This window comes from Ictidomys tridecemlineatus, chromosome 4, assembly GCF_052094955.1.
Source record: "Ictidomys tridecemlineatus isolate mIctTri1 chromosome 4, mIctTri1.hap1, whole genome shotgun sequence".
Taxonomy (NCBI): Eukaryota; Metazoa; Chordata; class Mammalia; order Rodentia; family Sciuridae; genus Ictidomys; species Ictidomys tridecemlineatus.
The window spans coordinates 10,501,767-10,527,472 of NC_135480.1; the positions used below are offsets into that span (position 1 = coordinate 10,501,767).

At 47.0% G+C, this 25,706-nt stretch overlaps 1 protein-coding gene across 1 annotated transcript in view; it reads left to right on the forward strand.

Moving 5' to 3' along the window:
• The window catches only part of Ahnak (AHNAK nucleoprotein), an 89,885-nt gene that overhangs the window by 39,258 nt on the left and 24,921 nt on the right, over positions 1–25,706 (forward strand). Inside the window, exon 5 of the mRNA XM_005331505.4 lies at positions 8,430–8,517. Within this exon, the coding sequence (XP_005331562.2) occupies positions 8,430–8,517 (88 nt within the window). The remainder of the gene's footprint in view (positions 1–8,429; positions 8,518–25,706) is intronic.

A 25,706-nucleotide genomic window follows, 5' to 3' on the forward strand; every position in this document is an offset into this window, starting at 1 on the left:
CCTGAAGCTGGGATGGCGGTGCATACCTGTAATCCCAGTGCCTCTGGAGACGGAGGCAGGGGGAATCCAAGTTGGAGGACAGCTTCAGCAATTTAGTGAGACCCTTGGGAATAAACAAGACCCTGATTCGAAAAATAAAAAATAAAGAAGGCTGGAGGGAGGAACATGGCTCCGTGGTAGAGGGTCCCGGAGTTCCAACCGCAGAACCAAAACCAAACAGACAAACAAACCAAACCAGCCTGAGCCCCATATAGGTGCACACAGGGGAGAAAATGCTGTGGAGACCACTGGTCCTGAGTGCTGCGTGCCTCAGCCATTTCATACACAGTCAAGGTCCAAAGAATCCTTGACCCCAAGATCACCCCTGTATTTTACTTTGGCCATTGCTGACCTCTGTAGCTTCTAGCTGGCCTGGCCAGTACACTTAGCTCTTTTCAGCCCCCTACCCCCTCTTTTATATACACATTTTGGGGGGGGAAACTGGGTACTGAACCCAAGAGTGCTTTACCACTGAACTGATCCCCAGTCCTTTTTATTATTTATTTTGAGACAGTGTCCGCTAAGTTGCCCAGGCAGCCCTTGAACCTGTGATCCTCCTGTCTCAGCTCTGGGTTACAGGCGTGTACCTTTGCGCCCGGCTACCTTGCAGCACTTGAACAAGAGCCTGCCTTCTGCAGCCCCCTGGATTTCAAACAGGTGTCTCCTCCTCATCTTCTGAGTTTCTTCTTCAGGGTTTTCTCCTGCGGAAGCCTTCCCTAGGACCTCCTGCCTTCCCCGCTAGCTCATCCCCTTATGATGTTCTGTCATTTCCTGTTCTCACCATTACTCATGTTAAATCACCAGCTCTGTGAGGGAGGGATGCAGTCTGCTGTCTACCACTGCATGGCCCATGGCCCATGACACATACCACAGGGCACAGGACAGACCTCCATAAGCCGTCCAGTCCTCTCTTCTCACTTCCATACACTTTCCCTCAGCAACACACGTACCAGTTTACCTTCCATCCCTTACCGCGCGTAGTTCTGGAACTCGGAGGCTTGTGCCTAAACTTGGGGTAAAACCAGACAGACACAAGTGCCCAAAAGCTAAAAAATTAAACAAAAACTGAACTTCAGAACTGATTCTCTGATAAATTGTTGCTGGAAGTGGTTTTTTGTTTGTTTGTTTGTTTTGTAGTGGGGACTGTTCCATTGAACAGCCTTTAGTTTTTATTTCATGGTGGCACACGCCTATAATTCCAGCTCCCCAAATCTGGTCCAAATCCAGAAGCCAGCATCTTGCTTAAGTCTGGGAAATGTGACTCTTGCTCATTCTGTTCCCCATGGATTATTTTTGTTTTCAGTAGTTAAAAATAAATAAGTCACGCTCAGTGGCAAGTGCCCATAGTCCCAGTTACTTAGGAGGCTGAGGCAGGAGGATCATCCTTGGAGCCCAGGAGTTTGGGACCAGCCTGGGCAATGCAGCAAGATTCTGTTTCAAAACAAAACAAAACGAAAGCAAAAACAAACTACCAAAAAAACCCAAAACCAAACAAACAAAAATTAATACATAAATATGTATCTTTCTGTTGAGATTTTTCTGTTTGTCCCCATCATGCTTTGTTTTATTAATAAAGGAAAATCAATTATCTTTTTTTTTTTTTTTTGGTACTGGGGATTGAACTCAGGGGCACTCGACCACCGAGCCACATCCCCAGCCCTATTTTTTTTTTTTTTAATAAATGTGCCACTTACCTAAGGATCTTCAGACTGGGAATCTAGACCTAAATCATTTACACAAGGCATTTTTTTTTTTTAGTTGTAGTTGGACACATACCTTTATTTGTTTTTATGTGGTGCTGAGGATCGAACCCAGGGCCTCGTGCTTGCTAGGGGAGCGTGCTACCACTGAGCCACAACTCCAGCCCCCCAGCCCTATTTTGTATTTTATTTAGCGACAGAGTCTCGCTGAGTTGCTTAATGCCTCGCTGTTGCTGAGGCTGGCTTTGAACTCCTGATCCTCCTGCCTCAGCCTCCCGAGCCACTGGGATTACGGGTGTGCACCACCGTGCCTGGCAGAAAATTAATTCGCTTCATTTGTTCTCTATCCCTCTTCATTTCCTTCCTTGTGAATTTTTTTGACCCAGAACAGCCTAGTCAGGATGTACACTGGCATGTGAGGGCAGGAGAGCATTTGTGATGTTCTGGGCACACAGGGCTCATGTTCAAGCTGGGGGTTGGCCAATGTGTTTATCTTTCTCAGGTTGGCGCAAAGTCCTTCTAGAAAGTAGATTTTAAGTCACTGAGATCAGAAATCTCCTGTGGAGGAAGGTGTAGAAGGGTATGTCTGAGCTAACTTGATGGCCTGTCTTTGGTTGTGTGTACATTCCCAGTTCAGAGTTGAGGGGTTCCAATCTAAGCAGACACAGGTAGCTTCTGCTGGTTTCTTGTCCACAGAGAACAAGCTCTTTCCAGCCAAAAGCAAGATAAAGGGATTATTTACTCTGTGGAGGGGTGAGTCAGGAATCTCTCAGTTGGTTTTCTTATCTCAAACAGGAAAGAAATGAAGTTGAGGTAATTCCTTAGCTTGATTTTTAGTCTGGTTACCCAGGCGCGAGGGGTGGGAGTGGGGGTGTGGGGGGGTGTTAGAAACCTACTTGGATTTTACAAATCACTGGAGCAATTCAGAGCTGCTGACCACGCCCCGTGTGTCTCACCGTGGGGCTCTCTGAGGGCCTGCACGTAGGTAGGAGAGGAACAGGTTCAAACCTGACTCTCTGATCCTTAGCAATGCCCATGTTCTCTAGTAAACACGAATCTCTAGGCCAATCAGATTACCCCAGACTTCTAGCACCCGTGAGAACTAGTATTTCAGGGAAGTTGGCTGGGCCGGGCTCAGGTGGGGCTCCAGGTACCTGTAAGACATGATTTCAAAGCCTTAGGAAAGGCCTCTGTGGCTGAAATATCCCCTCTGCTGATTTGTCAAGGATGCCTGCAATTTTACCCACAGGAGGTCCTTCCTTTGCATTTACAATGGCCCTCTCCTTGCCGCTCTTCTGTGAATGCAGGCTGGTCTGGGATACAGGATATCCTTAACCTTTTCACCTTAAATCCTACATATGCAGTTAAAGTGTGCTTGATCTTTTGGGTAAGCCGCAAACTCAGTTCCACTTTTTCCTGTTAGGCTCTTCTCGAATCCTTTTACCGACCCTAATCCCTATTGTGTTCTGTTTAGATGGGAAGCAAAGCTGGAAGTTGGGTGGCCTAGAGAGGACTCCCTAGGGAGAGTGAGGGTCTAAGGACCAGCGGGCTTTGCCACATGGCTTCCCAGCACTGAAGGGCTGGCTGGGCCTTGGTCCCGTGGGTCACGGTGGGTGGTGTGCTCTCCCCTTGGACCAGGGTGGAGCACAGTTAGCTCCTAACAGGCTCCATCTCTCTGCCCATCGCTCCTTAGCTCTCCTTCACTCACTCTCCTCTCCCTGGGTATTCTCTGTCCTCTCACCTCTTCACTCTTGGCCATCACATTCTAAGAGTCCCCTGCAGAATGGGGAACTCTCATTTGGATCTCCTATGTGAGCCCAGAGCTTGATCACACGGCCTCCCCCTTCTTTGCCTGGTTCTCAATCTCTCTAGAGGCCAGGAAGTGGCAAAGGAGCGGCCCAGCTGCAGAGGCCTCAGCTTGCACAGCTGGTTGGAGCAGAGGTGGAGACTGGTGGTGAGGGGCGGCCAGATGCTATGTCTTCACTAAAGCCTGAGCCTCTCCCATTTCTTCTTCTTTTCTTGGCCTGGAAGATATGACCAGAGCCCCTGATTTCAAGTCCCTGTCTTTGGAAATATTTAATCTCCCCATGCCTCTCTTCCAGAGATAACCTGTCCCCTTCTCTGGGCGGACAATGTCATCAACTCCATTGAAATAGGAATTCTATGAAGGCAGGGATGTTTACTCTCCCAGAGTCTAGATCAGTGCCTGGCCCGTAGTAGGTGCTCGATGTATATTTTTGAAAGAACCACCACCTCTGTTGAAGTAATCAAAGCTGATAAAATACTTTCAACCCTGATAAACACTCTGTTGGGCAGGTAGATGGTTTCAGAACTAACATTCCCAAAGATTTGTTTTATAATTATACCACAGAGCAATTTTTTTTTTGTAAAAAAATTCAAACAATGCAAAGGAAGTTCCCCTTGTTCCAAATCGAATTAACATGTTCCTCTTTAGTGATGACCCCTGGCATCAATTATGCATGTGCTCTGCGGACTTGATTCTATGGATTTGGACAAATTTCTCTGTTAACAGAGGTCTATAGATTTGTGGATTTTAAAAAAGAAACAACTCGCAGGGCAGGGTGGCACATACCTGTAATCCCAGTAGGTTGGGAGGCTGAGGCAGGAGGATTTCAGGCCATCCTCAGCAACTTAGTGAGGCTCTTAAGCAACTCAGTGAGACTCTGGTGATACCCTGTCTCTAAATAAAATATAAAAAGAGCTGGGAATGTGGCTCAGACGTTGAGTGCCCCTGGGTTCAATCCTCAGTACTAATCAATCAATAAACAAATAAATAAATAAACTAAAAAAGAAACAACTAAGATCAGATTTAATTTTTAAAAACACTTTGTCCCTACTCCCTTATCAATATGTTTAGGAAATGTTCTGGGTAGAAAAATACAGATCCACTTTGTTTTCACTGTTATAAACATTGCACAGCCTGATCGAAGTATTGTGTTATTTGACATTTTCTCTAATGATGGACCTTCATTAATTTCCAGTGTCAACAGACATCCTTGCACACACTCCTTTGAGACATATATGCAAATATTTTACTTGGATACCTAGAGATGGAAATGCATTGAACACAGGAGCCCAAGTACTTGACTTTTTCATAGTTACTTCTTTCTTTCTTTTGGTACTAGGGATTGAACCCAGGGGTGCTCCATCACTGAGCAAAAACCCCAGCCCTTTTTACTTTTTATTTTGAGATAGGGTCCAGTTCAGAGGCCAAGGCTGGCCTCCTCCTGCCTCAGCCTCCTCGGTCGCTGGGATTACAGCTGTGCACCACAGTGCCTGACTTTTTTTTTAAAATATATTTTTTTTAGTTGTAGTTGGCCACAATCCCTTTATTTTATTTTTATGTGGTGCTGAGCATCGAACTCAGTGCCCTGCATGTTCTAGATGAGCACTCTACTTCTGAGCTACAACCCCAGCCCCACAGTGCCTGGTTTTTAACAGCTACTACCAAATTGGCCTCTATAAAGGTTTTTGTATTGCACTTCTGGATGTGAAAGTCCCTGTTTTTTTTTTTTTTTTTTTTAATATCTGTATTGGTTCACTGGTCTCTTTTATTTTTATTAATTAATTTATTATTTTTTTAAACCAGTCTCTAGGATCTCAGAGTTTGAACAAACATTGTCTTGGCTGAGGAGTTGTGAGTGATTTGCTTTAGTACCACAATCCCAGGTGTAGTAATGGTAGTATTTACTGCTGTCTTCTGTAACTGCTTTACATGGTGCATCTAATCAGGTCTCTGCCCTTTCTGGTGGGAATGGTTGTTGTATCTGTTTTCTCCACACATTTCACCACGACCTTTAGGTGTAGCAGCCTTGATGAGGAGCAGGGGATCCATGTCCCTTGCCCCTGCTCCTCCTCACTTCGAGGCCTGCATTTCTGCGTCCTCCTTTCTTTCCATGATGTGACCATATCCTAGAGTGAGGCTGTGGCACATCAGCCCTGGGCTTCTCCGTTGATCAGGTCAGAACACCCCCGTGGTAGTGGTTGGTCTTGTCCTTTGCTTGGTTTTGATGATATCAGGCCCATTTTTAAATCATTTTCTGGATACCTAGAAACAATACCACAGGCTGGATCCTGCTTTAATCTTTTCCAAGGTCACACATCACCTACTTCAATATTCTTCACAGTTACAAGTTCATGTTAAAAGGAAAACCTATACGAACATTTAGAGTTCTACACCATTCAATTTCCCGCCCTCTTCCCCATCTTTTTTTCCTTTGATGGTGCTGGGGATTGAACCCATGGCTTTGAGCATGCAAGGCAAGCTCTTAATACCAACTGAGCTATGTCCCCAGAACCCCTGTTCCCATCTTAAAATCATTTATTTATTCTTTCATTTTTCTTAAGCTCTGTATTCAAGATAACATGAAAATAGTGGCTGTGAAAGGATTTTCCTCCTTGAAAATGTTCTCTAAGAATGGCATTTGGTTGTGAATAAGATTTCCTCTCTTTCTGCTTGACTGCCTCAACCTCACTTAGAATCATTGAGTGCCTTAATAGCAATCTGTGTTGGATGGAATCAGATCTCCACCCGGGATGGCTGGACTCTGTAGTGGCTCCCTCCTAACAGTTACCGAAGACGGTATTCAATGCTGTCACTGTACTTTAGAGGGAAGCTATGATTTTTTAAGGCAGTGTGACTTATTTTGATGGCTCCAGATTAAATTTGTATTGTATTAGAAAACAATTTGCTTGATGATTTGATTTTTATTTTCTAAAGTAAATGGAAACTGAATGTTTCTCTGTTCTTTATTTTTATAGCTATTATAGAATCTTTTTATGATATTACAACTATTTCTAAAATAGTTTGTTTTTGGTCATGAATTGCACAGACAGAACACCGTGAAGCAGTCTGTATATTTAGCTAAGAACCATCCCTTCTTCAAGATAACATCGAATCTTGAATATGCTGACAGTTTGGTTGGGCTTTGACTTCCCCACCTCCCCATCTCCATTTTTTATTTTTCTAACGTACGCAGCAAAACATGGATGGTTTATAGCATGGTATATAGTATGGATTCATGAGACCAGTTGGACTGGGTTCAAACTGCAGCTCTGGCCAGGCATAGAAGCACACTCCTGTAATCCCAGAGACTCCGGAGCCTGAGGCAGGAGGATCAAAAGTTTGAGGCCAGCTTCAGCAACTTAGTCAGATCCTAAGCAACTTAGCAAGACCCTGTCTCAAAATAAAAATTGAAAAAGACTGGGGTAAGATGAAGGCAGGTGGGGTTATAACAGCACGTATCTCCTGGTTGTTGTAAGGCTTTAACATACAAATCATAACTGGCTCTGTTTGGCATGTGGTGAGGGCTGATGTGTTTGTCATTATTATCTGATTATTGTTTTTGAAGGAAAAAAACATTCCTTTCTTCTGTGGTGTTCTGGACTTATTCTGAGATGCATTTTTATAACTGAAAGCTGGATGAATTAAAAAAATAATAATAAAAAAGAAGAGTCCTCAAATGCTTATTCAACCAAGCCTTTCTGGAAAAGGCAAGATTGTTTTTGTAAAATAATTCATATTGGATTTATCTCTTAGAATTTTTGGAAATTTGTGACAAGAAAGAATCAGTGGGATGGGATTAATTTATGGACAGTTTTCAAGAGCCTTGGAAGTGTTCATGCCATTTGTTATTAAAGAGATGCAATTATCAATCTGTTATTCATTCATCATTTATCTATCCAAGTAACAAACATTTCCAGAATGCTGGGAACACTCTGCTAGGCTCTGGGACACAAAAATCTGTTTTTTTTTTTTTCAGCCCCTTAGGAAAGTCTAATGAGGAATTTACTTATTATTTACGGGGGAGAAAAAATCTAACTGGCCTCAACATTCTCCCTGGCTCCACAAAACATATGGAGCTAGGGAGAACAGTGTGTCTGTAGGGAGGAAGTGTGAGTCCAAAAATTCACCGATTTGAAGTTGAAGATCCTGACTTACGCATCAATCTCCAAGTTATTTCCTCCTGGGGAGGAGAGTTTCTGGGGATGATAGCCAACTGGAGTAAAGACCTGAAAAGCCCCACCTATTAAAGCTATTGACAGCAACTGTGTTCTCCATGAAAACCAGGTTTCCATGTTGCCACCAGATGCAGTTGGCTAGGGAATCCTGTTGGCAGGGTTGTCTCTCCTTCCTGATGGTACTTGTCCCTCCAAGAGGGTGGCGACCCTTGGATTGGAACCCGGCCACATCAGGCTTTAGGAACTTCTGGCGGAGTTGACTGGTTGTCTGCCCTGTCCCGTGGAAGCCAGCTTGGTTCTGGACAGAGAATGGATACTCAATGGACAGTAACCGATGAGTCCCCCAATCCTGCTTCCTGACACATTACTCATTTGACAGCACATTGTTCTTCTGTGTTCAGTTGCACGCTCTTGCTCTCTCTTTCTACCATTGCATAACATTGTCTCCTTTGTGTGAGATTCACTGAACTTGCCCAGAAGGATGTCTTTGGGCTTGTGCTGGGTCCCTTCTTAACATCCTTTGTTATCTCTTTATAGCCAGAGCTTCCAGGCAAGGGAGGAACTTAGTCTGGGCCGGGGTGTGTTGGGGTGGCGTTGGAGGGGTGGGGTGTCTGGTGTTTTATATGCTCACAGTAGGCATGTGAGAAATGTTAATCGGTTGGATGATTCCCCGAGTGACTCTGTGATCATCTTTATCCTTATTGTTAGAGCACACCACAGTCATCAACCCCGGGATGCAAAGACCAGAATAAATCCAAGGAAGCCACCAGCCAAGCAGGGGCAGTTTCCAATGCAGGTGAGAGAAGTGGGGGGGGGGGACTGAAAGGTTGATAACCTTAATTACAAGAACAATACCCAGAAATAGGGCTCAGGAGAGCACCTGCCGATGACAGCACCTTGTGGCACTAGAAATCCAAGACCTCCTTCTCTCCTTCCAGCTTTTGGAAAAGCCTGTAGGAAATGCACTTTCTACCCAAGAATCACTTACTCCAGGACTCTCAGAGTTTCTCGCTTTGTAGGGCTGCCATGGAACATCCAGATGCATTCAGGACATTATCTGTAAAACTCAAGGCCATGATGCGGCCGAGTCCAAAGGCTTAGAATTGGAGGGTTGGAATCTACTGCTAGCTGAAGAGTCCGCCAGAGTTGAAGTCAAAGCCTTTCTGATCATATAAAGGAAATGCTTTCCCAGGTGGGAGATGCCCATGTAAGGGGACAGAAGGGACAGTGTCCCTGAGGGGAAGAAGGGACTGTGGGACATCGAAATCCTGTATTGTAGGGAGTTAGAATGGGGACTCCTGCCCAGTTGAGGCCATAAAATTATATTTTTTTTGCCTTGAATAAAAATTAAACTTCTTTTGGGGGTTACTTGCAAACATATAAGAATCAGGAGATTTCACAGTTAATATGGGAATTTATGACTTCTTAAAATTTCATAATATTCTCTGAGCCTGCATCCCACAGGACAGTGTCAGCTGGAGTAGAGTGACTGCACTGTCCCTGGGGAAATGGAGTCCAGGTTCCTCCCCATCCACCCGAGGCCCCTCCCTCCTCCATCCCAGCACCCTGTAGTGCCTTGGCCTCCAGGCTGACACCTCCAGAGGCCTGTGCATTCCCTTCCTCACCTCTTCTCTCCCCAGCACCCCATCTCTGCCCTGGATGACTGTTTCTGTAGCAAATACTCAGTAACCCGCCTCCCCTCCTCAAGCCCCACCCTGTTTTGCTCTGATTATTTCCTCTACCCAGAGACAAGGCTCACTTACTGGAGAGGGTCACCTATTCTTTCTGCTTTCTTCCACTGCTGAGCTTAAATAGCATCAGTCTAAAATTATTTTTTAAAAAAATAATAATAATAACAGATCATGTTATTCCCCTCCTTAAAATTCTTCAGTAGCCCCCTGTGGCTTGCAGGGTACAGTTCATGTCCTTACTTAGCACACAAGGCCACTGTGATCCCCTTCCACTGCTTGCCACAGGGCACCCTTCACTCCAGCCATACCAAAATGCTTGCAGGTCCCCCAGATCTACCACGCTGGTCCATGCTTCTGTGCCTTCATGGTCGCGTCTTCTCTGTCTTGCATAGCCTGCTGCCCCCTCTCTTACTGGTCCTTTGAATCATCACCCTAGGCCCATCTGAGCCTCCCAGTTTGGACTCACTGCCCCTTCTGTGTCTACCTGAGTGCCTGGGCCTCCCTTGTCTCAGCTCCCAGAGTGCCAACTGGGGGCCTGGGAGGGTCCTCGGCACAGGATGCCTGGCAAATAAAATAGGCAGATAATGGTGAGAGCTACTGGCTGGCTTCCCAGCGTCACGTGGCTGGTCAGTGCCTCTTGCCCTCTGGGAGCAAGTTCTGGCTTCTCACAGGGTTGGCCTTCCCAGTGCGGCCCTCGCTGCTTCTATGATTCACTTCAACATTAAGTTGGTGACTTAGATGGGATCCTGTTCCTCTAAGGACTTGCACTGGATGCTATCCATTTCTTGTGCATTTATCGATCACCTATGAAGAGCCCGATGCTGCAAGAGTCAGAATTAAAGCAGCCAGAAGTAGGGATTCTGATTAAGTCCTGGAGCTTAGAGAAAGTGTGTGTGTTTTCGTCCTCACGAGCCTCGGCTGAAACGAAGGAGGAAGATCACAGTTCCTCTTGCCAGGGACGCCTCTTTTCCCTCATCAGGGACATTTCCTTAGAAACCAACTTGCGTGTCCCTCAGTTTGGTGGACTTTGAAGCTGGAGCTTCGGGTAAACATGGCTCCGCTGGAATGCCAGGCACCAGCCTTTCCTACCCTGCCGTTAGCCTTCAGCTCTCTTGAAGTCAACTTCCCCAGGGGATTCTGCTATTTCCCTGAGCATCTGAAAACTCACATGAATGTAGAGAGACTGAGTGGGTTTCCTCGGGGTAACAGCGCAGTGAATAAGCAGAAAATCAGAGTCACTGCTGGACTTGGAGGTCAGGCTGTTTAGCCCAGGCCAGCAGAGCTCTGACTGGTGACACAGTGTCCTAAACGTTCTAGGAGGTTTTAAGTGTGGGATGTCGGAAAGTTAAAGCTGCAAACCCATCCGGGGATGGAGCCTGGTGGGAGGAGCCGGCTCTGGGACAGACGAACTGCTACTCTACCCTCAGGCTGGTTCTGGCTTCTCCGTCTGTGAGGTCAGGGAGGCCACAGCACTTCCCTTATATGATGCTGTGAGGATTGGTGCCACTACACAGCTTAGGGCTGTGCCTGACACAGTAAGTGCTTAATAAATGCTGGCTGTTGTAATCACACCCTTTTACCAGTTTTGCATTGGAATGTCATCAGATTTCCCTCCCCATCTGTGGTCCCCAGTGCCCCCGTGATCCTGTTTCAACTCCCTTGCTCATCTGGCTTCTCTCATCGTTCTATTCTAGTCCTATTCTCTTTCATCTTGTTATTTTTTTTCTGAAACTGCTTCTATTTTCAACGTGGCCCTCCCCTCCCACTGACGTGCTTCTCTCTATTCCAAAGCCCTGTTGGTGGGAGAGTCCCGTACCTGCTGTTAACCACAGGAAAACTCCAGCGTCATTTCTCATTTGTATTTGTATTTATAAATCTCGGGATCCTTATAGGGCTTTGCCAGTGAACGGATATTTAAAATCTCTACTTAAAAAAATGGTAATAACATGCATGACATATAATTTGCCATTTGTTCCTACATTTTATATTTAAATCCATTCTGCCACATCCATATTATGACCTTGGTAAAAATTTTGAAATAGCTGGGTGTAGTGGGGCATTCCTATAACCTCAGTGATTTGGGAGGCAGAGGCAGGAGGATGGTAAGTTCGAGGCCAGTCTCAGCAACTTAATGAGACACTGTTTCAAAATCAGAAATAAAAGGGACTGGGGGGTGTAGCTCCGTGGTACAGTACTTCTGGGGCTCAATCCCCACCAAATACCCAAAACAAACAAAAAAACTGAAATAACAAAGTTATTTTAATGACTTTTTGGTTTATACTCATGAAGTACATTCACAATGTTGTATGACTGTCCACAGGGTCTGGCTAAATTACTGAGGCTGACTTTGAACTTGTATTCCTCCTACCTCACCTCCCAAGTCACTGGGGTTACAGGCTTGCTCCAGAAGGTATTCCATCTTCCTAAATTGAAACTCTAACTCCCTCTTCCCTCTCCTCCAACCCCTGGCTACAACCTTTCCACTTTCTGGTTTTGTGAATCCGACTCCTCTAGGTCATCTCATGCAAGTGGAATCCAATGAGATTGGTCCTTTTGTGACTGGCTCACTTTACTTGAATAACATCCTCATGGTTCGTCTGTGGTGTAGCTTGTGTCAGAATTTCATTTCTTCTTCTTTTTTTTTTTTTTTTTTTACCTGTGCACCCATCATTTATTGTCACACCATTCACAATATCTGGTAAGAATTTCATTTCTTTTTAAGGTGACTATTCGGTGCATGTGTTTGCCACATTCTGTTCATCCATTCATCGGTCGGTGGGCTTTCAGGTTGTTTTTACCTTTTGGTTGTTGTGAATAGTTCTGCTATTTTATCTGTTTATCTTTTGTCTCAATAAAAGTCAAGTTGCTCAGGATACAGTTGTGACGTCATTCTGGTCTCCCCTTACTCTTTTACACTAGATACACCATTAGCAACTCCATCCGCTCTACCGTCCGTATCTAGAATCTGGTCCCTTCCCCATCTCTACCACTGCTGTCCCCCTCTGGGTCACTGCAACTCTCACTTGAATTATGGTCACAGTTTCCTAACTGCTCTCCCTGCTTCTTTTCGTTTGGTCCCGGGGGTTGAACTCGGCGGGTGCTTTACCATGGAGCTCCATTCCCAGTCTTTTTCATTTTCATTTTTATTTTATTATTTTTTTTTTGGTACAGGAGATTGAACCAAGTGGTGCTCAGCCACTGAGCCACATCTCCAGCCCTTTTTGCTTTTTGCTTTCGAGACTGACTCTTGCTGAGTTGCTTAGGGCCTCACAAAATCACTGAGGCTGGCCTTGAACTTGTAACTCTCCTGCCTCAGCCCTCTGAGTCCTGGGATGGCAGGCGTGTGCCACCACACCCGGCTGGTCCCTGTTTCTATCTTGGACCCCTCTGGTCCCTTCTTACCATGGCAACAAGGTTGATCCTTTTAAGGCATCAGTCAAATAATGCCATTCCTCACTCCTGACCTCCTTCCATGGGGCCTGTCTCACTGGGAGGCATAGCTCCAGAGCTGGCTGTGGTCCAAGGCTCCCAAATGACCTGGCTCTCCCTGTTTTTCTCACACCATCTCTCCTGCCCTCATTGGGCCTTCTTGCTGTTCCTTGATCCAGTTGGCAAGCTCCCACCGCAGGGCTCTTGAGTGCTATGAACTATATCTGGAATGTCCTTCCCTGTGACAAACCCCTTACTCTACCACATCACCTCATGTGGAGTAACTAGCCCTCCTTCCCCTGATGCCAGGTACCACCGATGCTTTTATTTATTTATTTAGGGTACTGGGGATTGAACCCAGAGGCACTTTACTACTGAGCTGCATCCCCAGCCCTTTTAATTTTTTTTTATTTTGAGATAGGGTCTCGAATTCACGATCCTCCTGCCTCGGCCTCCTGCCTTGGCCTTCCGAGCCGCTGGGATTACAGGTGTGTGCCACCGTTTTCCCGGCTCCGCTGTGCTTCTTATCGCTTTCTTACTCTCTCCGTCTACTTATTGCTCTCTGGCACATATCAGTTCCCTAACGTATTCACCTTCTTCTCCCTGGCTGGAATGCAAATCCCGTGATGTCAGGGCTTTTGCTTCCTATCCTGTTTTTGCTTTTTGGGTCTCAGCTTTCCATCTATAAAATGGACTAGAGAATCTCTAAGTTCTCTTCTATCTCCGACATTCCGCTTGGTGAGATAAGTCAGGAAGCCATGTCCATTTGGACACTGGGAAAAAAAATACTCTGTTAGTGCCAAACTCAGCACACTGCCAATGAGGAATATTAATAGCAACGGCATTGATGAAGGCCTCTGTTCGAGGTTCACCTTCTCTGCTGGCCTTTCCTGAGGAGTCTACATAAAATCACATCCCATCTTTATCCCATTTGCCCTGCCTGACTTTTCTTCTTCTTGTTTAAGGAAATATGGCTTTTTATTTTTGCCATACTGGGTATTGAATCCAGTACCTGTGCCAGGCAAGCACTCTACCACTAAGCTACATCTTCTGTCTTTTTTTAAAAAAATTTTATTTTGAGACAGGGTCTTGTGAAGTTGCCCAGGCTGGTCTTGAACTTGCAATCCTCCTACCTCAGCCTCCGAAGTAGCTGGGATTACAGGCGTGCACCATCGTGTCATTTATTTTGGTAATTTGCTATTATCTCTCTTTGAAATCCACAAGGAGAAGACTTCCTTGTTTAAGACTGTGCCCCCAGGTCTTTGGAACAGCATCTGTCATTTAGTGACTAACTATCAATTTCTACTGAATGATGTCCTCTGCTTGAGGTCCTGTGGAAAGCGCTTTATACTTTAATCAATATGTGCACGAAGCAAGTATTATTATCAGCCTTATGTGATTGCTGAACAAGCAGAGGCTTCACACAGTTGGATAAATTGAGTGTAAATGTCAGAGCCGGGACCTGAACCAGGTGAGTGAGACACCTGCTCAGCTTTGGCACCCATCATTCTTAGGTGGGCTAGAGTAGTAAATGCATCGGGGCACAGATGGATTATATTATAGCTCTGATTTTTTTGTGGCTCTCGGGATGGAACCCAGGGCCTTGTGCATGCCAGGCAAGTGCTCTCCGACTGAGCCACACCCCAGCCCACAGCTCTGATTTTTAAATCCCTTCGTCCCAACCCTGCTCTGTGCATGCCTTTTCTGGCTCTGACTCTACAGAGAACACCTGTGCAGATCATTTTGGCACAGGGCAAATTTCAGATTGGCTGGTTCAAAAGGGATCTTCCAGTTCCACCACTCCCCTCCCGTTTAAACCTGAAGAAACAAGCCTGAAAGGTTGATGACCCCTAACTCCTGCATCATTCTGAGCTGTGTATTGATTCACAAGTCGGCTGCAGCGTTTGGGTAAACCAGAAGGCCCAAAGCCCGCCCCACCCTGGTGATCATCTCATGGCCCTGTGACCCTGGGCTTTTGAGGTCTCCTGTGGCATGAGTGCAATTTGCTTTCAGAAGAGGCAGAGGCTGGCTGAGGTCCCCACCTTTGACTGGGGTTCTCTTTGGGAAGTGCTTCTTGGTATGAAAGCCACATCTTTCATTTTGGTGCCCAAATGCATCAGGAGGATGAGTCTTGTCTTCATGTTCCTGACAGTTTGTCCCCATTTTTCCCTCCTAGGTCTCTCTTTTTTTTTTTTTTTTTTAGAGAGAGAGAGAGAGAGAGAGAATTTTAATATTTATTTTTTAGTTATCGGCGGACACAACATCTTTGTTTGTATGTGGTGCTGAGGATCGAACCCGGGCCGCACGCATGCCAGGCGAGCGCGCTACCGCTTGAGCCACATCCCCAGCCCCCTCCTAGGTCTCTTAAGGGTTAAATGGTAACAGGAAGAAACAGGGTAAGTTTTCCTGCTTATCCTGCACATCAGGAATGAGGAATATTTCAAGTTCATGAATGAGCTAATGCATATTGATGTGTCAGTTATAGATAAAATTTTCTGGTTCCTTTTTGTCACATATGACACTGCAGTGAAGTGTTCGAGATATACTCCTGTGATATGGCCTCCGTTACAGTATGAGCAGAAAATTGGGGAAAGGAGCCAGGTGCCGTGGCACACTCCTGAAATCCCGGCTACTCGGGAGGCCGAGGCAGGAGCATTCCAAGTTCAGGGCCAGCCTGGCCAACTTAGTGGCCAACCCCCAAATAAAAAGTGGTAAAGGGCTGGGGACCTAGCCCATTGGCACAGCACCCTGGGTTCAATCGCCAGTACCATAAAACAAAGCAAAGGAAACGACGAGGTTAGAATAAGAGCCCTTATCAAAGGCTTTGTATGTATCAGCCACGACACAAATGTTTTATGTGACTTAATTTATTTATTCCTCACCATAACCCCGTGGAGTAGGTGCAGTTATACCCCCATCTTGCAGTGGGAGAATCTGAGTCACAGAAGGATGAAGTGACTTACCCAAAGTCCCAGAGAGCTGGGCAGAGGCAGGATTTGAGTGCAGACTGGCTGGCGGCACAGTCCTTTCTCTTCCTGGGTCCTGTGGCCTTGATGGAGGCTTCATGAAGGAGGAAAGACCTGAGCTGGGCTCAGGACAGGCCCCACGTCATGGAGACCATCTGAGTGGTGGCCCAGGGAAGAACAGGGCCCAGGTGAGCCAGTTAGTCCCCCAGGGAAGAAGAAAGTGACCTCAGCCAGCAAAGGGCCTGTGTTGGGAGCAGGGGACGATGTTGGGGCTGGAGGATGAGGACAGAATAGAAAAAGTCTTAGCCTCTAGGCGGAGGGATTGACTGGATCTGGAGGTGGTTTTGAAGTGTTGAAGGTGACTTGTAAGGAGAGAGGTTTGGGGAGGTTTCTGGGTGCCAATGTTAGGTCTGGGGGAGGAGGCGTGGAGGCAGGAAGAGGCTCTGAGTCTAGCGTGGGTTGGTGCAGGGATGAAGAGGGAGCCCACGACACCTTCCTTCCCTTGCAAGTTAGCTCCTGATGAGAATCAGCAACTGCCCACCTGCTCGGTTTCCTGACAGTAATGCACGGAAGGAGCCAGAGGGCTTTGGGGGGAAGGCGCTGGGCCTCCTTCAGTGGAGTCTGTTTTCCCGTGGAGGCTGTTTCCCGCCCAGCCAGGGGGCCCCATTGCATTCCGACCTGGTCAGATCAGAAAGCAGCAAATCCAGGGGGGGAGGTTTCTTTCTTTCTTTTTTTTTCTTCCTTCTTCAACTGAGGCAGAATTCCTTGCATAGCAGAGAGCTCAGGAAGGAAGGCCCTGTTCGGGGCTAGAGGTCAGAGCTTCCGAGATCAGGGCCCACGTGGAAAGGGTCAGGCCCTTCGATGCTAAAACCAAATTTGCTGGATTTGTTTCCGAGTTAATATACCTGGAATGAGCTGGGTCAGGGTCAGTGATGTAATATAACCCTCGATCTTGATTTTCTCCCATCCTGAAAATCTCAGCTGCTGAGTGAGTTTGGAGGAAAGATTGGAGTTGAGGGCACTGTGACGGTCACTGGTCCAGGACAGCTGGCTGCTGGGTCCAGCAGGCACCAGCAGGGTTCAGACCTGCTTGGCAGGAAGCAGGGTGCGGGTGGGGCTTTGAAAGCCCTGTCTGCTGGAAGTTGGGGGAGGGGGTGTGATGCCCTACCCCAAACCCAGCAGAATCAAGTCAGAAGGCCACCTGGTATCTTACTGCCTCTCCCCTGGATTCCACCTACCTGGAACCAGCCAAGCTTGCCATACTTTTTTCTTTTCTCTTTTCTTGAACTGGAGATTGAACCTGGAGGCGCTCTACAACTAAAGTGTCTCTCCAACCCTTTTTATATTTTATTTTGAGAAAGGATCTCAATAAGTCGCCTAGGCTGGCCTCCAATTTGTGATCCTCCTACCTCAGCCTCCCAAATTGCTGGGATTCCAGGCCTGTGACTGGCTCATAACGTTTCATTGAAGCGAAAAACAGTCAAGATATGAATATTCCCTAAAGCTACTTTGGAACACTTTCAAGAACCATTTCACAGCAAAATAGGCCAAAGGACAAGATTACACACAAGTGGCTGGATCACCCACTTGGAGAGCTGGTTCTGGAAGAAGAATTTTGATTTCATGCCTCATCCATTTCACAGATCAGTGCAAGAGAGGAGAAGAAGGCATTGTTGGGAGGGACGGAGGCCTGGTACTTGTCTAAGAGGTTCCCCTTTGCTTGGTGACAGGCTCTTAGGGAAACATCTTAATAAAAGGGTCATGAGCAGCCTGGCAACCTTCCAACCCTCCTTGTACCCAAGACAAAAAAATGTTGTCCCGACAAAAATATTTAGGTAATTTCTTAGCCCGTTTACTGCTTTACAGACCCCAAGTTATGCAAGTAATGGACCACTTTAAAAAAAAAAAATAAAGCTCTTAAAAATGTGTCCAGCTATCTTCTTACAGTAAATGCTGAAGTCGGCGAGCTTTATGATTCTAACTGGGCCAATGAGCGGGAGACGCTTGTGGGCCAAAGGCCCAGGAGGGATTATTTTAATGTGATTTTGTAATGGCACACAGAGTCCACTCTTCTCAGCATTGCTAGGAGTGGTCAATTTGGGAAAAGTAAAAGAGAAGGAATCTTTTCTCATGATGTTCCCCTGAGATCTGAGGGTGAGTGGGAGCAGATCCCAAGTGTCCTGGGGGGAGAACTGGGGGGAAGGGCTGGGAAGGGACATCGTGGTCTAGTCTCAGGGCAAAGATACCTCAGGGGTTAAGCCCCACTCCCTGCTTCCCGGCTGTGCAGGATGAAGCTGTGGGTGGTAGTAGAAAACCACAGGGATTAGAAAATGAGGAGATAAGGAGGCCCAGCAGTAAGATAACACCATCTCCGGACAGGAATTCCCAGGAGCAGAGTCCACTGAGAGATTCCAAGCTGGTTCCCTCTGGGATTCAGAGAGCTCTGAAGAAAATGACTAGCAAGGTTTCCTGGTACGCATCCCCCAGCCCTCACCACCTGGACTTCTTTCTCTTCCTCAATGTGTCAGAGGCCTCTGGGCCTTTGCACAGGCTATTCCTTGGCCAGGAACGTCCCACCACCCTCTCAGCCAGCTCTGCTCCAGGTTTCGGCACAGCTGTCCTCACCTCAGGAAGCCCTTGACTCTGGGCTTGGTGACATAGGCCTCTATAACTCTTCTGCTCCCTGGGGCCTCTCTCCTTCACTAGGTTGTAACCCTAGGCCCTCAGATCAGCCCACTCCTTACCTAGGACCCATGTTTCCTTCTGGCAGGAAGCTTTTCAGAGGCCCACCAGTGGCAGAAGGGAGACCCCTATTGTTGGCAAGTCCCGGAATGTTGGAATGCTGTCCGGCAGCTCTCTCTCTTGAATCCCCTGGACTCAGCCCAGGCCTGGTACCCAGGGTGCTGGGTAGGCGCTTGAGGGTTGACTGAATGTCGAACTCACCCCGTCAGCTGCTCACACCTGGCACTCTTTGGATCCCAGGGATTGAACCCAGAGGTGCCTTACCACCTAGCTGTATACCCAGTCCTTTTCATTTTTTATTTGAGTTGGAGTCTTGCTGAGTTACTGAGGACCTTGCTAGGTTGCTGAGGCTGGCCTCAAACTTGCAATCCTCCTGCCTCAGCCTCCCGAGTCACTGGGATCCAGTCATGTGCCTCTGCATGTGGCCGTGACTCTTCCTGTTCTATATCTCCCCTAACTGTCCTAGGAGCCATGTGAGGAAGGTATTAAGATAACACCAGAAGGCTCTATAGGTTCAGTAACTTGGCTGAAGTTGCAAACCCATTCAGTGGTAGCAAGTCTGAATTCTTTGCAGGAAATGCCCATGAAGTTTCGAAATGCAAATCAAGCCTCAGAGAGCCACTCAGCCCCTGTCCTTAGCCCGTGCCCTTCACCATGCCTTTACCTGCAAAAAAAAAAAAAAAAAAAAAAAAAGACAGGAGGCAATGAGCCAGCAGGAAAACTGGTGTGGAATTGTGCAGCTCCACGCTGACTCCACCTCTAGTCCAGCCCCAGCAACTGTCCTGTGCAAATGTGAACCCCCACACCAACAAGTGGCTGCCTCCCCCTCTGGAGATGGCCCGCATTCTCTGAGTGTGTATTCCTTACTCTACGTCCAAAGTTTCTTTCTCTCTCTCTCTCTAGATAGCTCACATTCTCCCTTGAGGGTGCCTCTGCTCTCCTAAACAAAACTTTGTCTGTGTCTCTGGGGGAAAAAAAAAAAAAGGAGGAGGGGAAATCTCAGTTCTTATAAATAGGGTGCATAAAAACCACTGGGGAGCTGGTTAAAAATGTAGGTTTCTGGTCTACAGTGACGCAAGCCTGTGACCCCAGCCACTCAAGAGGCTGAGGCAGGAGGATCGCAAGTTGGAGGCCAGACTGGGCTGTTTAAAGAACTGTCTCAAAATAAAAGCTAAAAAAAAAAATAAATAAAAAAAATAAATAAATTTAAGAAAGGGCTGGGAATGTAGCTTGGTGGTAGAGGGTGCCTGGATTTAATGTTCAGCACTGCAAAGAAAAAAAAAAGTGCATTTCTGGATTCCAGCTCCAAGATTCTGATTTGGTCATAGTTAAAAAAAAAAAAAATGGTAAAACATGCCTAACAGAATTAGCCACGTTAGGCCTCTTGAGGTGTGCAGGCGGCACGCAGTTCCGTGGCATTCTGCATGTTTGTGTCGTGCGCGGCTCACTGCATCGGTCCCCAGAACTTTCTCATCATTCCTGGCTGAAACGCTGCCTTCCCCTCCCCGGCCCTGGCACGGCCCTTCTTGGTTCTGAGTCTGCGCTTTTGACTCCTCTAGCAACCTCCGTAGGTGAGATCACAGGGCATTTGCTCATTTGGTGTCTGGCTTATTTCACTGTCATTGAATTTTAAACAAGGGCTTCTGGTCAACCTCACGCTGGGTCTGGACCGTTCTCTGAGAAATTATGGTAGAGGTTAGGAGGGGAATGAGGAAAATGCTGTCCTGGCGCAGGCCCTGAGGCTGGGAAGAGTGGGGTGTGGGCTGGAGGCAGGAAGGAGGTGAGGGTAGAGGAGACGCAGGGCCCTGGGTGGGGGGTTGGGTTCTGGCAGGTACTGCTTCGTGGTGGGGTGTCGGCTGAGGCCCGAGGGCTCAGGGTGGAAGGACACTGTGAGTAGTGGGTCACAGGCCAGTGTGAGGAGGAGCCAACCCCTGACCCAGGGCCCTCATCTCTCTCTCTTATCTATTTATTTTATTTGGTACTGGGGATTAAGCCCAGGGGTGCTTTGCTACTGAACTCATGCCCAGCCCTTTCTACTTTTTATTTTGAGACAGGGTCTCACTAAGTTTCTTGGGTCCTGACTAAGTGGCTGACGCTGGCCTCGAACTTGTGATCCTCTTGCCCCAGCCTCCTGAGCTGCAGGGTTTACCGATGTGCCCCACCATGCCTACTCGTCTCATCTCTCTTTATTCACGCTCCCTTTTCCTCAGCTCCTTTTTTCTTCTCGGTGCCCCTTTCTCCTGCCTGCCACTGAACGGGGAGCTGGGGCGGGCATAACAGGGCTCGGCCCAGTCCAGGCTTCCAGTAAATGCTATTCGTTATAACTCAGAGAAGTTCTGGTGGCGGTGGATCCACCCTGGCTTCTTCTATTTCATAGTGCTGTAATGGAGAGGAGCACAGGGAGCAGGCCTCTAGCCCCTGAGCTCAGACAGCTTCTGGAGTGTGAGTGGGGGGTAGGCCCGTGTGTGGGGGTGGTCACTGGGCCAGCGTGAGCCCATGCTGCGGCCTCCGCTGGGTTCAGGTGAGTCTTGCAGGGAGTGGAACAGCTGCTGAAAGTCAAGTTGCTTAGGGGAGAGAAAGGGTTTCTGGCAGACAAATTCCTTAAGAAAGATCCAGGCCACCCCCGTTGGTCTCAGTCCTTGACAGGTGTGTTCTTGATGCTGCCTGATGAAGGACCCTCCATTTATGTCCCTGTGTCCCGTGGACACAGGCAGCTGTGCATTGTAATCGGGAAGGGATTTTCACTGAGGTTGCTGGGAGTCCAATGGACCAAGAAATGATGCTTCTGTACCTGTTGGCCAGAACAGAGAAAGCAGCGTTTTGCCTCCTGAGCACAGACGACAGGATGTCCTTTTCGCATTGGGGATGTGAGAACATGGTGTGGCTTTGGCCCCTCGTACACAAGAATGGTAACGCAGTACCTGGGGCACCCAGCAGTGCCCAGCAGGGCGGCGGCACCTTGCAGGCAGTGGCCAGCCGTACCTGGCTGGAATCCAGCAGCTGAAGGTTAGGCTGGTTGGGCTCCTGGAGGCCGATGGGGTCTTCAGGAAGCTCAGCAAGCAGTGGGGGTGTGGCCAGTGACCCTTGCAGGTGATGGCGGGGATGCCGAGGAGAAAAACCACAGTAGATCCTTCATGGGAGCAGACTGGTTCTGCTTAGAAGGACGTGGACAGCTGTTTAAGACTTCTAGGACTAAGTGTGTTATGTAGTGTATGTCTTAATCTCTATGTGTGGGTGCATCAATGTGTGCATATTTGCACATGCGAGCCTGTATGTGTAGATGTGTATTGTATAGAAGTGTGTATATGTATATGCACGTGTGTGTGTATTTGAGGCGTTGGGGGGGGCGTTTGCAGGAGGCTGGGACCCTACCAAAGCTGTCGGATAAAGAGCCGTTGGCATCCATGTTATTATTGTCAAAATGGCCCCAACTGGCCAGGTGTGGCGGCACCCTCCTGAAATTTCAAGACTCAGGAGGCTGATGCAGGAGGATTGCAAATTCAAGGCCAGCCTGGCCAATTTTGCAAGACTCTCATCAGCCTAGTGAGACCCTGTCTCAAAATAAAACAAATAAAAAGGGCTGGGGATGTGGCTCAGTGGTTAAGCTGAGTGGTTAAGTACAGTTCAATCTCTAGTATTCCTCCCACCTTAAAAAAAAAAAAAGAAATGAAAATGAGAGGTTTTCTCTCTTTCTTAAAAATTTAAATGTGGGCTGGGGTTGTAGCTCAGTGGAAGACGCTTGCCTAGCATGTATGAGGCACTGGGTTCGATTCTTAGCTCTACATATAAATAAGCTAAATAAAGGCCCATTGATAACTAAAAAAAAAACCAAACATTAAATGTGAGATGCTTTTTAACCTCATGAGGTCCTTGATATTTTTCTTGAGGGCATTTTTCCTGAGGGTATAGAGATAGATCTAAACTTTGGGTTTCAGAACTAGAAATTGAACCCAGGGCCTTGTATAGGTTAGGTAAGCACTCTGCCACTTACATCCCCAGACCTTTTTATCCATTTGGGCTCCCCACCCCTGGATTTTTTTAATATTTACTTTTTTTAGTTACAGGTGGACACAATATGTTTATTTTTTCATTTTTATGTGGTGCTGAGGATCGAACCCAGTGCCTCACGTATGCTAGGTGAGTGCTCTACCTCTGAGTCACAATTCCAGCCCAGATTTTTTTAAAAAATATTTTTTCTTTAGTTGTAGATGGACACAATGACTCCACTTTATTTATTTCTAAATGGTGCTGAGTATTGAACCCAGTAACCACACATGCTAGGCGAGCGCTCTTCCACTAAGCCACAACCCGAGCCCTGGATTTTTTTTGTTTATGTTTCTGTTTTTGTACCAGGGATTTTATATAATATATAATATATATATATATATATATTATATATTATATAAAATCCCTGGGTTGTATTTATATACGCATTTGAACCAAGATGCATGGCTAATATCATCAGGAAGTTTGAAAGCCAACTACTGAACTGGAAGATTCTGAGAGCTTGGAAACATTTTCAGATTCCAAGACTCTCCCACAATAGGAAGCAGAGCACTTAACCACTGAGCCACATCCCCAACTCTTTTAATTTTATTTTTCATTTTGAGACAGGGTCTTGCTAAATTGTCCAGGCTGGTGGTAAACTTGCCAAGTTCCTGCCTCAGCTTCCTGAGCCCCTGGAATTACTGGCGTGCGCCTGGTTTAGAGCTACTAATGTTTTCTCTTCCCCAAAGGAGAGGCTTGGAGAAGCCCCAGGCTGGGTCATCACAGGACTCTCCATCTCCCGAACCATGAGACCACCAGCCTCCCTGGTGCCTTGGGCACCAAGTCTTCATGACCCCACCCCACTGTGCCCGCCTTGTGCGCCCCCAACACTCAGCTCACACTGGGGTTCTCTCTATTCTTCATCTTCTGGTCAGAGGTTCTCAACCAGGGTAGTATCCCTGTAATGCCTGAATACAGTTTCGATGGTCACCATATAATGGTCAGAACAGCTTCCCACAGGAAAGAATCATCTGGACCTAAACATGAAAAATGGGCCTGCTGAGAAACTCTGCTTTAGGGTTGCTGGAGCCTTTTTGGCAAGTCAGAGAGGACTCTGAGATCTGTGGCTTCCGCATGGCCCCGGTGCCGGCGTCTCTGTCTTTATCTCTGCAGCTGCAGAAGGGCAAAGCTTTTGCTGGACCAGAGTCCTTCCTTGGATCCTTTTGGATATAGGTGTAAATAAAACCTGAAGTCCTTTCAGTTTGCAGAGGTTGACCACGGGTGGACGAGGCAACTGGTCTGTCCGGCAGGGAGGGAGGCTCAGGCCGGGAGGGATGGCAGCAGGCCCAGGATCCTTTATTATCTTTTTGTGGTTGGAATTCACCAGCTGGGTAAGCCGGGGTCACTGTGAACAATTTGGTTGTTTAGAAGCTTTGTTTCTTTTCTGCAGGAAAAAAGGATGGGCTGGGTGTGGTGGCACACATCTATAAACCCAGTAACTCAGGAGGCTAAGGCAGGAGGCCAGCAAGTTCAAGGGCAGACTGGGCAACCTAGCGAGACCCTGTCTCAAATTAAAGAATAAAATGAGGTAGGGATGTGGTTCAGCCGGAGAGTGCTTGCCTCGCGTGTGCAAGGGCCTGGGTTCCATGCTCAGTCCTGGGGCGGGAAAGGGGGTGAGAGTTGAAGGCTGGTGATAATGATCAGAGGCAAACAGTCATTCACACACTTATTAATCTTGCCTTTCTGGGTGACCACCCCTTAGGTTCTTTAATCAGCACACCATCATCATTCTGTGGTTGCAAGACAAAGAAGGTGCTCTGCCACCGAGCTACACCCAGCCCTTTTAATTTCTTATTTTGTTTAAAGTCGCAGCACTAAAAAATGACAAAATCATGGCATTTGCAGGGAAATGGATGGCACTAGAGCAGATTATGCTTAGTGAAGCTAGCCAATCCCTAAAAAACAAATACCAAATGTCTTCTTTGATATAATGAGAGCAACTATGAACAGAGCAGGGAGGAAGAGCAGGAAGAAAAGATTAACATTAAACAGATACATGAGGTGGGAGGGAAAGGGAGAGAAAAGGGAAATTGCATGGAAATGAAGGGAGACCCTCATTGCTATACAAAATTACATATAAGAGGTTGTGAGGGGAATGGGAAAATAAAGAAGGAGAGAAATGAATTACAGTAGGTGGGGTAGAGAGAGAAGATGGGAGGGGAGGGGAGGGGGATAGAAAGGTAGCAGAATACAACAGTTACTAATAGGGCATTATGTAAAATTGTGGATGTGTAACCGACGTGATTCTGCAATCTGCATTGGGGGTAAAATTGGGAGTTCATAACCCACTTCGTTCTAATGTATGAAACATGATATGTCAAGAGCTTTGTAATGTTGTGAACAACCAATAAAAAAAAAAAAAAAAGTTGCTTAGGGCCTAAATTGACCTGGTTGGCTTTGAACTTGTGGTCCTCTTGCCTCAGCCTCCCGAGTCACTGGGATTGCAGGTGTGCACTACCGCACCTGACGATGAGTTGTTAAACTCTCAACTTTTGTGATTTTGGTAGCTAGGAACCAGAGTTCTAGTTGGGAGAGTTATTCTTTCAACCCTGTGAGGCTTTTTCCATGCTGTCTTTGGATTACAGTGGTGTACCCAGACGGGGGTGAACCGTGCTTTCTGCTCTCCCAGTCTTGTCCACTTTGTGAATTCAAATGTTGCCACCTCTGTCGTCACAACTCTCTCCTTCATGGAATTACCTATCCTTTACCCTCGCGCATGCACGTACAAACATTTGCCTTTGTACCCCTTAACTCCAGCTCTTGCTGTGGTATGCTCAGGTGTGTAAAATCCCCGTACAACTGGGAGTCTTTGACACCAACACTGTGGTGTGATCTGAGATAAGGCTGCAGGAAATGCTTTGAGAGCTGGACTAATCTTCAAAGGAGTGAACCATATCTGACAACTCAACTGGACAAGTGGCAAACTTGAGCCACTGAGTATATGGTGTTGCTTTCAAGTTTAACCAGGGGATGTTGGCAACTGTCTGAGAGAGTGTCCATCTGTCTTTTCCAAACCAATCACAAGCTTCTAACCTGATTTCCTTGGGTCACTTTGCCAGGTTTCTGTTCTCGAGACTAAAAAGCTCAGGGGTCACTCCAGTTGAACTGGG